Genomic DNA, 13317 nt, shown 5'->3' with positions numbered 1-13317 from the left:
AGTTTGTTTTCATCTCTGAATCTTAATTTTTTTTGTATACAAAAATGGAATGATAACAGTGCCTGTGTGGTAGAGAAGTTATGAGGGTCAGTTGAAGTAGAAATTTAGCTGATCATATCGCTCAGGAGCAAGGTCATATGGACACAGCAAGTTTTTTTGAAGTTTACTCAGATTCAGCTCAAGCTTCTACGAGTTACTTGTTTTATGGACTTGAGCAAGTTGTGAACCTTCATTTTCTCCTATGTAAAATGAAGCCCTAACATCCACCTGGTAAGTCCTCCCACAGTGCCTGATGAAAAGTAGCAATTTGCAAATTGGTATCTATTATGAATGTTATGTGAATGGAATTATAGAATACTGTGGCAGACACTGTGGGTTCTTACTAGAATTAGAATAGGCTTGATAATGCTTATACGGTAATAAGCAACCCTCAAATCTCAGTATTCAAAAACAACACATTCCGTTTTAATGTTCATGCAATTAATAAAGATCTACCACAGGTACCTTGAAGGAGGATGGTGGGGGGACTCTGATCTATATTATAGTATTTAGGGATCTATGTTGATGGGCACTCTTCTTTGCTTCCACAGCTGCTAAGACATGGAAAAGAGAATATGTTGAATCTTATGAGATTCAACAATGTTAATGGTTCTACCTGGCTTGAATAGCATTGGCTGACCCAAGTCAGAAAGCCTTTCAGGCCTTTCAAGGGGATAAAATAGGGGGAGTCAATGGTTAGTTCATCTCTTATTATGGAAGAGTCCATAGACACATAATTTGGGGACCTGAGAAGAAATCTATTGAGGCAAAAAAGGGAGCTTTCAGGAAAGAATTCGTAGGCTTCTGAAAGGAGAAACGTGAAAGTAAAGATTGCACACTGTTAGTAATTTTTATGTTTACCTGTGATGCCAGAAACCCCTACAGGTGAACTGAACCCACAGAAAAAGTATTGCTGGTGCACCGAGAATGGCAAAAGAAAAAGATGAGATTATTCTTGGGCCCATGACATTGCTGAGCTACTGTGTTTGGCATCCCTGAGGAAGTTTCATATTTGGATTTCTAATTTAAACTGTGTCTTCTGTTCTGGTCCCTGTAAACAGCCTAACCAGTATAAAGATCAATTGTATAACAGCTTGGTTACCTGTTCACTTTTATGTAAGGTTTGAGATAAGGTCAGTTCAAGTTCAGTCCAAGTCAGTCCTGGGATAAATCTATACATTCTGGAGATTAGCCATCAGTAGGATGTGATGGACAGATGGTGCTGAAGAGATTTGAGAAATATCCAAATTCTATCCAGGTGGCTCCTGAGTACCTGTAACCTATGGAGATAGTAACTTAATGACCTGATAATCCAATTTTCTGAAGCAATTATGAGTCAGCTCCCAGGCAATGACTTTAGTGTGCACACACGAAGGAAGTTTACATAGTAAGAAACTGTTAGGGCTTTTCAGCACTGGGTATTTGATTCCTTCTAAAGAGGGAGAGTTTGCAGCAGGGCAAGAAGAGTTCATTAGACACTGCTGCTGCATGAACCCAACCTCCCGGGAGACTATCTGATTACCTTTGCTCAGATGCTGTGCACATCAAAGAACATTCTGATGACTTATTCAGCTCCTCAGGGTCCTATATGCAGAAGTAGGGGTATGTACTGGGTGAAGGATCCAAGGTCACTGGAGTATCTGATTCTTGGAACAAAACAGAAAAAGAATATGGTTGCTGATGCCCATGATAGAATTGTATTCCCATCAGTGATTGGACATGTGACTTCAACAGAGACACTCAAAGTTCACTGGGAGCCTTGGCTTCCATTTTCATGAAAGAGAGCTACCATCAGTGAACACTCAGATGAATGAAGAAAATGTAAGGACGCTGAAGTGTTTGGGAATTACTGAGTATAAATCTCACTTAATTTCTCCAATCTCCCCTCTGCTTACCCCACTCCAGACCCATACTCTGTCACAGTCCTACAGAGCACTGAAGTCTTCCATAGCTCACCATCAAGCCGGACCTCTAGTCTGGACTTGTCTAACCCCACTGTCCTGCTTTCTACCTGTTCCGCTCTTAGTTATCTAAAAATCCTTAGCTCACCTATGTATTCTTGGAGGCCCTCTTTGCTCTCCACCCAATTTAGATCGTCTTTCTCTGTGCTAGTATCCAATTCTTCACTGAATTGGTCAATGTGTAGTCAAACTTGCCTGCTTTCTTCTTTATGATTTCCTTCCTAGATTCTAAACTCCCTAAACAGGCCTCCTTCAATTTCCCCCTCTACTGCTTTCCATGCCTCACACAGAATAGGCATGCAATATTTCTTGTTGAAGAAAATGAGTGTTATGGGAATGACGGTAAGGTATTCAGTTTGTGCAACATAAAGTGTTGGCCTCTTTGCTAATATATCAGAGAGTTTGTTTAGTTTTGGGTCAGTTAATCTCACTGAGTTTGATCAGTTCTAGGTGACTAGACAGTCAGGCTTGTGTTTTGCAGCTCTGAGGACTCACTCGGAGCTCTCACCCTGGTGACCTGGCCTAGGTACTACCGCTCTGTTCTTTTATGTCTATTTGAGCTTCCTGACACCAGAACGTTTTGTAAGAAAACTGTCTTTTCAAGATGTTGAATTGACATAGGACAGAGGAAAACAAGTGTGGGGAAAGCAACAGCTGCAAAGAGCTTCTTGATAGCCCTCTCTAGGTCTAATGGGTGTCATGATTAAAGAACGAGAAATGTGTGTGATATAGCTTACACCAAGCCATCTTCTTCCTACTTCTCCCCCAACTCTTGGACTGCCTTAAACAGCACAGACATTCAAAATTAAACTCAAACCTCTTTTTATTATTTTCTGTACTTAGCCTCCTCCCCATCCAATATATCATTGCAGTGTGACTCTTTCCAACATTGACTGTGCCATGTTCTGCTTCAAATCCCTCTGCATTTCTCCATCACCTGTACAATAATGTGGAATAGGTGCCATTGTACAAGCTGAGCCATAATTTACTCCTTTGTTTCATCCCCCCTGCTTTCCTTTGCAAACTTTCCTTTCCAGCCTCTTCAAACAGCTCCCAAGTCCCTTAACACATGGCACTTTCTCATGTTGCTACCATGTTTTACATCCACATTGATCTGCTGGGTGGGTCCCACTGGCTCTGCTTAAATGTCACTCCTGTGAAATATTGTCTTAGAATGGGTTCTTTTCCCCTCAGTTCTTTCTTATAGCTTGTGTCTCAGGCCACAGGAATAGTCTCTGCTTTCTTTCTTCCTTCCCCCCTCTCCAGAGTGAGTTCCTTGATAATAAAGATCATAGTCTACTGGTCTTTGCACTCCATAGGCTGGTATGACCGGAAGGAGACCCAGACTCAAGGGAATGCCTTATTTTGGGATGCCCAAAAGTCCAAAGCTAAATAGGTGTGTGTTTTCCATCAGAGGTAGGAAGGAGTATTTTTACTTCTGTAGGCTTTTGAGACTAATTGACTCACAAAAAGTGGGCGGTAGAAGCAAGGGACAGGGAGGATGGGAAGGCATTGCCTTTTTCCCTCTGTTCAATCAATCTGATTCTTCCTTAACAACAAAGAACATGATCAGCACAATCCCTGTCTCAGCAAGCAAACATTGAGAACTGACTTATATACCCCAGCAACTCATTTAACTTTAGAAAGTCTCCTTTGTTATTACTAATGAAGTTAGTTGCTTTTAGGAAAGTCACACCTTGAACTATGGCTTCTGTGTCCTTGATCCTTCCCAACCTCTAGTGCCGAGCATAACGTTGCAGGCAGACTCATTGTATATAAGAGGATGCCCATGTGCACTAGTGAAGGTAGGAAGGGATGCTCTGTGTGGCTAGAAGTATGACTAAGTTAACAGCAAGTTTCTTTAAGGGACACTGTGAAAAGGAGGTTTCAGAACTTTGTTACAGAACAGATTTAACTTTTTGCAGAGGGATGTCTTTTATCCATCTGGGATATGAACTATGACATGGATGAAGTGTATTTCTGTAGAAGAAATCAAGGCCCAGAACTAGGTTGGAGGAGGATTCAAGTTCACTTGTCTACTCAATCATTAACATTTTATTTTATGAACATCCACTATGTGCCAGGCACTGCACTAGGAGTCCAGGGATCATTTGATTAACAAAATAGAGTTCTGGCTGGGACACACACAGGTAAGTGAACACAGATGCTCACAATTGAAAAGTGTTACCATAGAAATTTTGATAAAATGTAATGAGGCTCAGAGGGGAATTATTCCTGCCACATGAACATGGAGCTATCAAGAAAAGCTTTATAGAGCAGGCACCTCTTATGCCAAGTAGAGTTCTAGTTACTTTTTCTGTTGCTGTGATAAACTCTCTGATCAAGAACAACTTAGGGGAGGAAAGTGTGTATTTCAGCTTAAACTTCCAGGTCCCAATCCATCATTGATGGAGGTCAGGACAGGAACTGAAGCAGAAACCATGAAGGAATGCTGTTTGCTGTTTGGTAACCTGGGTCCTCTACAAGTGCTCTAACCATGAGCTGTCATTCCAGCCCCCTTGGCTAGCTTTCTTATACACCCCAGGATCAACCACCTGCCTAGAAAAGGTGCCACCCACAGTGGGCTGTTCTCTCCTATAGCAAATGACAATCAAGACACCCTCCATCCCTCCCATACTCTTAGGCCAATCAGAACTAGGAAATTCCTCAATTAAGGCTCTTCTCAGATGACTCTAGGCTGTGTCAAGTTGACAAGACTAACAAAGACACCAAGTAAACCTTGAAGGACAGGTGGGAGTGATCATTTGAACCAGAATGAAAGGTAGTCTGGCCAGATAGAAGAGCAAAATGATGCAAGCAGAAGCTTGGGAGGGTAGAAGGGCACAAGATGCAGATCTAGACAAAGACGCTTCTGATGGGGAGCACGTAGCATGCGGTTTATACCTTTTTTCCCCGTTCTGAGTTACAGAACTCTGGGAAGGTGAAATAAAAGCTAATGATGTTTCTCTGTAAACATTTCTATTGATTTCATGAGCCCTCTGTCCCAATGAAGAGTTAAGAATGCACAACTGTTTTATATGCACATATATTTATGAGGATTAACAACTTTATTTCATTACCTTCATCCTCTGAGTATTACCCAATGAAATAACTCACTGAAAGTCCATAATAGAACTAATCATTGAGTGTATCTGCACTATTATCTGATTTTCTGCTTTCAAAGTTTATAGACTATCATTGTTGAAGTTCTTCTATTGCCCTTATTTTTTTCTACCCCTTTAGGTTAGAATGGTTAGAATTTCAGGAACGTACCTTTAAAATGTTAGCTAAAAGGATCGAGTTTGGGAATAAGCCTGAAGGTCCTATTTTTTTCTTTTCTTTTTTTGGCAAACTGAGGAGTGGTGTGGCTTTCTGTACTGTGCTCTTGTCTCGGCTTAGTCTACCTTTGCAGATTATTAATTCCCCAGCCTGCTTATTTTTTTTTTTTCTAGTTGGCTCTTGTTTAGCTTCAACAGAGCCCCACCCCAAAGTGCTTTATTGTCCCTTTGCTGACTATTCCTACATATGGTCAAAACCAGCTCACCTTCCAGGTTGCTGACATAGGCAAATTCACTGTTTGGCAAACACGTCTGAGATCCCAGTAACTCTTTGTTCAAGAAGTGTTATTACAACAGAGTATGTCTGATACCTAACAAGCCCGTCCAGTCCTTTGCAGGCCTAGATGTACTCCTGAGAAACTCTATCTGAATTTACAGCCACAGGCAGGAAGGATATTAGCGCTCCTAGACCTGTTGGGCACTGGAGCACTGCTAATGACCAAGCAGGCCTGCCTCAATTAGTGGTTTATGAAATGTTCCTGGATATCCAATTGTGTTTGGTGCTTGATAATCACAGCAGCTCATGGGATGAAAAGCAACCAAGGAAAAATTGTTCCCTTGTTGAATAAGAACTTGTTGATCTCAGTTATATCTGTAGACACAATTTAAGTTTTCTGCCTCCCCTGAGCTGAGGTTTGGATTACAGGTGTGCAATCAGGGCCAGTGCTGATGTTTCTCTTGTCTTTCCCATATTATTTATATTAGCATCTTTCCAGACTGATTCTATAATTAATAATCAAGAAATAAATATGGATCTGTTATACTGCTAAGTTCCTTGGTGTTGGGGGCAGTTAAGAGAGCAGAAAAAGAGGCAGCAAGGAAAGGGGGGAAGAAAAGAGAGATGAAGAGGCAGGTTGGAAGAATGCTTCACCCACGTCACAACTTCTAGTCTGACTCTTCCTAAATTCTTCGCTTCCTAATTACTAAGTTCACAGTTCAGTGATGCTAACCCAGAAATTTAAAAAGAAAATCTTCAGCAAATAGCTCAGGAAGAAAAACAAGTAGTAAAGGGAGCAGAATTCAAGATTTGTTACTGGTATTTGAGTATATTTATTGTGACAAGAATGCTGTTATAAGCAAAGGCCATCTTTTTTTTTTCTGTGAGTTGCTACATTCCAAACTGGAAGGAAACATCTCTTGTAAAATCTACCATTGGTTCCTTTTTGAGAATAAGCATCTATTGCTAAGTCTTTTACTAAGATTATACATGGTCACAGCACATGTCCCTTAATACAGTTCCAAAGTGAATGAAGTATCTACTTTAGTGGGCTGCTCCTCCCCCCTGAACTGCTCACTTCTTCCAGTCCCAGGAAACATCACACTATCTCTTGGTAAACAGTCTGGACTTGTAGGGGAAGAGAGTATGACCTGATGATAGCATCAGGGGCATTTATTTCAATAATCTGAGAACACAGATTTCCTACCAGTGAATCTGACAATCTAGGTATCATTATCTATAGATAATGCAGCAAAGAGGTTGGGGGTACTTTTCAACAGTTTATTGTATTTTCTTAAATATCCTTTCTGGAATTTTCAGAAACAAAACATAAAAAAATTATATACTTTATTACAAATGGTAAACTCAGAGTGCTCCAAATCTCTTATTTACAAACACTGGGTAAGATACCCAAACAAACAAACATGAAATAACTTACAAAGGCAGGGAGCTGTTTATTGACAGTAATCAGCTTTCATCAAATTAAAAAATATATATATGTACATACACAGTTGAGGGAGGCAGGCCAGGAGTTCATCTGCAGGCTCGGCCTCGCCCTTACAAGCCTCCCTCCCCTCCCTAACCCTCCCCCCTTTGTGTTCTTAAGGAGTACTACAGAAGCAATCTACAGTCTCTATTGCAGTTTGTAACCCTCCCGCCCCCCCCCTTTAATACTGAATAAGATCGAATGTTAGGTCCATGCAGTTCTTGGTCAATGTTAACGAAAAGTCTATGTTCTGTTTGCGCGGGGACAGCCCGTTCGAAAAGCCGGGCAGCCCACAGGCCGCCGCTTCCTGGCTCTACGCCAAGGTAAGGCGCGCCAAGTCCTTCCCACTCGTGCACACTGGGGGCGCCGTCAGGACGCAACCCAGTCCAACGTGTATACCCTTGGCTTCAGTCCTCGGACACTTCTTTTTTCTCTCCGTTGCAACCTGTCAAATTCTCAAGTCTGTCTCTGTGGTGTTTTTTTTTTTTTTTCCTCCGTTCCCCTCAGCCCTGACAGTCTCTTCTCAAAACGTTTGCAACTGCTGCGTTAGCATGAGTTGGCACCCACTGTTAACGTGGTTCATGACTTTCTGTTTAAGCTGTGCCACCTGTTCCCTGAGCATGTTGGCTGTAGACGCCAGCTCCGAGTTTTGCGCTTTCAAGGTTTTCACTTTTTCCTCCAGCCGGGCGATCCTCTCCAGCTTCCTTTTCCGGCACTTGGAGGCAGCGATGCGGTTCCTCATGCGCTTCCTCTCCGCTTTGATCCGCTCTTGCGATTCCATGTCGATAGGGGACAGGGGCGGCGTCTCTCCGGGCATCTCAGGCACCGTCTGGGGCTCTTCCTTCAGGGCTTGCAGCCGCGGGTGCTGTACCGGGATCTGCTGGGGCAGGTGGTGCGGCGGCTGCGGCGGCGGCTGCTGCTGGGGCTGCGCGGGAAAGGCCAGGCCGGCCGCGCTGTAGGAGGGCGCCCCGCCACCGCTGCTCAGCGCGCCGGGGTTGAAGTTGCTGAGGTTGGCGTAGACCGGAGGCTCGCTGTGCAGGCTGGCGCTGAAGCCGCTGCTGCTGCCGCCGCCCGCCACCGAGGCCACCGCGGGGGCCACCATGCCCGCCCCGCTGACCGGCTGTGCCGCCGACGTGACGCTGGGCAGCGTGTTCTGGCTGTGCAGTTCGGCCAGGGCACGCACGAAGCCCTCGGCGAAGCCCTCCTGCTCGTCGGTCACGTTCTTGGGGCACAGGAACTGGGTGGGGGTCGGCGTGGTGGTGATGTGCCCGTTACTGGACTGGATGATCAGGCGCTCCAGCTCGGGCGACGCCAGCTTGAGCAGCCCCACGTCGGGCGAGGTGAGGAGGTCCGAGTTCTTGGCGCGGAGGTGCGGCTTCAGACTGCCCACCGGGTCGGCCAGGTTCAGGGTCATGCTCTGCTTCAGGATCTTGGGGTTACTGTAGCCGTAGGCGCCGCTCTCGGACTGGAGAAACGAGGCGTTGAGGGCATCGTCGTAGAAGGTCGTTTCCATCTTTGCAGTCATAGAACAGCCCGTCACTTCACGAGGGGTTAGCCTGGGCTGCACGCTCAAGTTTCGGGGCCGCAACAGTGCGCTGGGAAGCGTGGAACACCCGCGCGTCGCCGCTTTTGGCAAGGAAAGTTTCTGTTGGAGCGCGCGCTCCCGGCTGTTCTTCCGCGCCGCCCTCCTCCCCAGCTAGCTCCCGGGAGCACAGAGATGAGACGCCTCCGGCACCCCCTTCAGGTCCGTTCCCCGTCTGCCCGGCTTCGGAGAGTCGAGGTCACTCACGGCGCGCTCCCGGAGCGCAGCGCTTCCTCGGGGCCCCGGCGACAGCGGCTCTCGGGAGGAGCGGAGCACTCTGCACAGTTCTTGGTGGGAGCCCGCGATCGGGCTCCGCTGCGACTCACACGACTTTCCCCTCCTCCGCTGCGAGGGGGAGGGGGACGCACGGCCGCGGGGAGCGCTTGGCCAAGTTCAGCCGCCGGTGCGAGCGCGGCTGAGAGCAGGTTCCTCCTCTGTCTCCGCTGCCTTTTTTTCACCGCCGCCGCCGCGGCAGCCGACGGTGCAGAAAAGGTTTGCAAAAGTTCGCTCCGGGCCACTTGTTCCCGGTCCTCCTGGCCGGGAAAGTTGCTGGGCGATGCAGGAGCTCGCCGGTGTCCCCGCGTGGGTAAGCGCCGCTCTCCGTAGTGTCAGCAGCGCTCGGACTGCCGAGGTTCTCCTCCGGGAGGCGGCGGGAGAAGGGGCTCTCCAGGTGCTCCCCAAAACACCAGCGCGGGAGTCTCCAGCGCGGGCGCCAGGCAGTCGGTAAGAAGATGGGAAGACGAATACACTAGCAGCCCCGAGTCCGCTGCCGTCCTGGCCGGCCGGGTCCGTCCTTCTGTCTGTCCGTCTGTCCGTCTCCCTGAGAGCGTTCCCGCCCCGCCGCCTCTGCCACACTCAGTGCAACTCTGAGCCCTTATCCAGCGGAGCTCAACACTTATCTGCTACCAGTCAACCCCTAAAAATAGCCCATGATGTCACCCCAAGGCCTTCCCATTGGCTCGCGTCGCTCTCAGGGGGGCGGGCCCGCCCGTCGCCATGGAGACCCCACCCTAGAAGATTCTTCTCCGCGCCCGCGGAGGCTCACGGGATGAGGTAATGCTCCGCTGCCCTCCTACTGTTGGGCCCTTCTTTCTCCTCCCCTTCCCCCCGTGCGCCTCCCGGCCCTGGTTCCCTGGTCCCTCCCCGGCGCGTCGGTCCCGGCCCGCCCGGTGCATTGTGGGCTGACGTCTTGGGGTTTGGCTGGCTGGCTAGTGACGGAGGCTACTGGGGCGCCTGGCCCTTGCGGCGTCTGTCGGAGGCGGGCTCAAGTTCAGAGCTGGGGACGGGGACGTGGGGATCCGGAAATCTTGGGGGTCGCCCCAGGGGCCCGGGTGGGAAGCGGGGTAGGACCCCACGTGCGGGTCCGGCAACCTTGGTGGGGCTGGAGCGGGTCCGCAGCCCACCCCCGCACTTCCGGGAGGCCGGAGCCCCGCCCATTAAGGTGGCTTGGTGAGGTTCCCCAGTGCGGGCGAGTGAAAGTGGGCTGAAGTTTGGGAGCGGTCTAGAGAGAGTGGGCCTCCCACGTTGAGAACGCGCCAAAGTTTAGTCTCTAGGTCAAGTTCAGGAGCGAAGCTGTGCGCGGCCGGGTGGCTGTCCCCGAAAGCCGAGCGATTTGCATTGCTCGAAACTGGGGTTCCTCTGCGCCTCCTGCACCTCACTTCACCTCCCTGGGGCCACGAGGGGAAACGGTGCCTGGGGTCGTTCCGCTTTGGAGGGGCGAGCTTTTCTAAAAGCGAAGTGAGATTTAGAACCAGCATTTAGGGTTTGGAAACTCCTTTCCACGCTCAGCTCGCTCCTTTCCACGCTCAGCTCGATACCTCCCTTCCTTCTTCCCGAATTTGCTTCCGGGAAAACAAGTCCCCAGAGCAGCCGACTAGCCCGAAAGTCACGCAGCCGGTGCGAGTCTGGCGTTGGAAGCTGGCTTAACATCTGTCCCCTCCCCGCCCTGGTGGGCGCATATTTTGTGCAGCCTCTAGGAAGCGCTAGACGCATGTAAGTGGCTTCTCTCCTGCGGTTCTGTTATCCGTCCCCCACCCCTTAGGGACAAAAGTGGTGGCTGGAAAGCTGAAGTCGAGAATCCTGTTTCTTTCTTAGCATAAATGAGCAAACCGCGGAACTTTGAGCTTGTTTGGCCTCATCTGCAAGCGGAGCCGGTGAGGTCCACTGCTCCGGACCGCCAGGCGTCGGTGTAGCCCTTGACCCCGGGACTAGGAGTTGGTCACCAGGCAGCCCCCTCCCTGTCCCTCTGCAGAGTTGAGGGAAGAAAGGTCTAGAAGTCACCTCTGTGCCAAGCCTTTCTATCTAGGACTTGGGGTTTGACGTTGGACCTTACATTCACTCCTAAGTTCTAATTCAGACTTTGTTGCCCCAGAACTTGGGGGAATTCAGCCTTTGGTTTGTACCTTGGAGCCTTAAGGTATTTTGACTTTGAGTGTTCAGAAACCAACAGCAGCTGGTATCAGTGGGAACCCGGCCAGGTTTTCTTCACTCTTGGCGGGCAGGCGCTCACTTCGCTTTCATCAGACTGCTGCCAGCCAGGTCCCTGAGCTGGGGTGGGGGCAGGGCATGGATTCAGTGAAGACCAGATCCATTTACTTGCCCCCAATAGGGAATATGCTCCTCTGTCTCCAACCTGAATTTCTGAGTGGGAATCGGAACCGACATTCTAAATGATTTATGGTAACAGTAATAAGTTTTGTTTATTAAACACCCACTATCTGCCACTATTCCCAACAATTTAAATATGTCCCTCCCCCCCAACGATCTTGAGAGGCATGCATGATTATCCAGCCGTCACACTGGAGAAAATAGCTTCAGAAGGTCCATGTGTCTTCCTTGGGGCACACAGACAGCTGGAAATTGACCTCAGGTCTGTGTTACATTCCTTTATATTTTCTTCTTTGGGGCAAACTTTCTTGTATTAGTATCTGCTTAGGAAGTGGTGCTGGTAGCATAGATGTGGTTTTGTTGTTCCTTTCCTGTATTTAGAAGCTTCCAGAAGCAAGACATTGTGTAAATACATATCATTTGCCTAAGGGTGCTCCTCTACCTTGTGCGGGATATTCTCCTTGAGTTAAGAAATAGCATATTTCATCCCAAGCATAACAGATACATGTGTCAATAACGCCACAGCTTGGAAGCCATCACTGGTGGCTTTGCCTGGGAGAAGGGATTTTTTTACAGTCCAGCTGCTCCTCTCTTCAGCCTCATTTGTTGCAGCTCAGCTGGGAAGGGTTAGGCTATGCCACCTTAAAGAGTAACATCTCCGTTGAAGCCACTGGATGGTTGTTTCTTGATCCCATTACTTTCCCGTTGTGGGTGCTCCCAGTCACTTTTCACCACGGTTTGACTGAGGGGAGAGAACTCAGCAAATCATAGGCTGACTCCTAGTGTGTTTCCCTGGAAGTGGCATACTTCACTTTCCCATGTTACTGGCCAAAGTGGGTCACATGGCCATGTCCTGACTGAACTCCTTCCTGCTCTCTTTCCACAGGGAAGTCAGCCTCAAAGACCCTCCAGTCACAGCTTGAAGCTCCTGTCCAAGCTTTGAGAGGCAGTGTATAGAGACCACATCAGGCCCATATTTGTCTCTATCTGAGGGAAAACTAGCTACCCTGCACATCCTTCTATCTGCTTGATGGGGCAGAGACAAGGTCTCTGCTTGGAAAGGAATGGAACAAAGGCTGCAGTAGATGCTGGTCTCGTGAGCAGACACTTTGAGGACCTCTCCACACCCAGTTCTAGAGTCAAGTCCTGGTTCTGCTTCTGTGGCTGCCCTGTCAGTCATTTCCCATGACCTTGAATCTACCCTCAGAGTCTTCTGAAGGCTTAATGCTTAACACAGACCTTAGAAAATGTGCTCTTACACAAGCTTTTAAAAATGTGAGGGGTCTATAGTTTTAAGTTTTGACGATTGTCTCTTGTAATCTGGGCTGGTGTTCTTTGGGCAGTACCCAAGTGTAATTTCTTACTTGTTTGATGCCACTTGTGCCATGTGCCAGTATCTACAGCTACAGGTCTTTCTTTACTGGCCGTGCTTCAGTGGTTTGCCCAGTTACTTTACTTTCTTCTGCCTCCTGCTGGGTCAGTCACTTTAGCCTCTTGCTTTCAGCTTGGTTTTGAGTATATTAGTGTTAGATGGTAGGGATGTTGTACGTTTTCTTCTTCAAAGCAGAAAGCACACAGTAGGTAACATTGCAATGTGTCCCAAGGGCTTTGTTTTCTTTTGGTCTTCTTAATTTGAGACGGGTTTTGCTATATAGCCCAGGCTGGCCTTGAAGTCAAGGCAATGCTCCTGCCTCATCCTTCTAAGCACTGGGATCAGAGTGCTCACTGTTATGTCCTATAGATCCCGAGGTTTTTAACAGTAGGTTATCCCTTGACTTGACCCAGACTGACTTCTCTAGGCCCTTGTTTGATTTTGTTTTATTGTAATTGTCTCTGTTTACCCTGCAAACCCCTGAATTTATTTGTGATTTGTCTGTTTTTTAAAAAAAAGTCCCTTTGGTTCCTGTCTCCAAAGTGGTTAGATCTCTCAGAGTTCATTTTGCAGCCACCTACAGATGTTCCTAACCTGCTTTATAAAGAATTTCTTGCCTTCTCTTATTAGCTACTGTTGGAAGGTGCTATCCTTAGGGCCAGACTGCTACTGTCTTCATGAGATCAGCTGGAAAAGATTATCATGTGGGCTGGTG

At 48.0% G+C, this 13317-nt stretch overlaps 1 protein-coding gene across 1 annotated transcript; it reads right to left on the bottom strand.

The window, feature by feature from the left end:
- Window positions 1-6885: 6885 nt before the first annotated feature.
- Jun (Jun proto-oncogene, AP-1 transcription factor subunit) lies at window positions 6886-9486 on the bottom strand. The gene has a single exon (XM_008836854.2). It carries the CDS (start codon window positions 8564-8566, stop codon window positions 7565-7567), a length of 1002 nt encoding a protein of 333 aa, XP_008835076.1. The 5' UTR covers window positions 8567-9486; the 3' UTR covers window positions 6886-7564.
- Between the last annotated feature and the right edge of the window lie 3831 nt (window positions 9487-13317).

The sequence above is a fragment of the Nannospalax galili genome, unplaced genomic scaffold (assembly GCF_000622305.1).
Source record: "Nannospalax galili isolate Female #2095 unplaced genomic scaffold, S.galili_v1.0 scaffold718, whole genome shotgun sequence".
Lineage (NCBI taxonomy): Eukaryota > Metazoa > Chordata > Mammalia > Rodentia > Spalacidae > Nannospalax > Nannospalax galili.
Note: the sequence above shows the minus strand (reverse complement) of the source record. Positions and strands in the feature narration are given on the sequence as shown.

Excerpts from the sequence above, each read along its gene's own strand:
- Jun (XM_008836854.2), bottom strand. The coding sequence starts at position 8,566 with ATGACTGCAAAGATGGAAACGACCTTCTACGACGATGCCCTCAACGCC.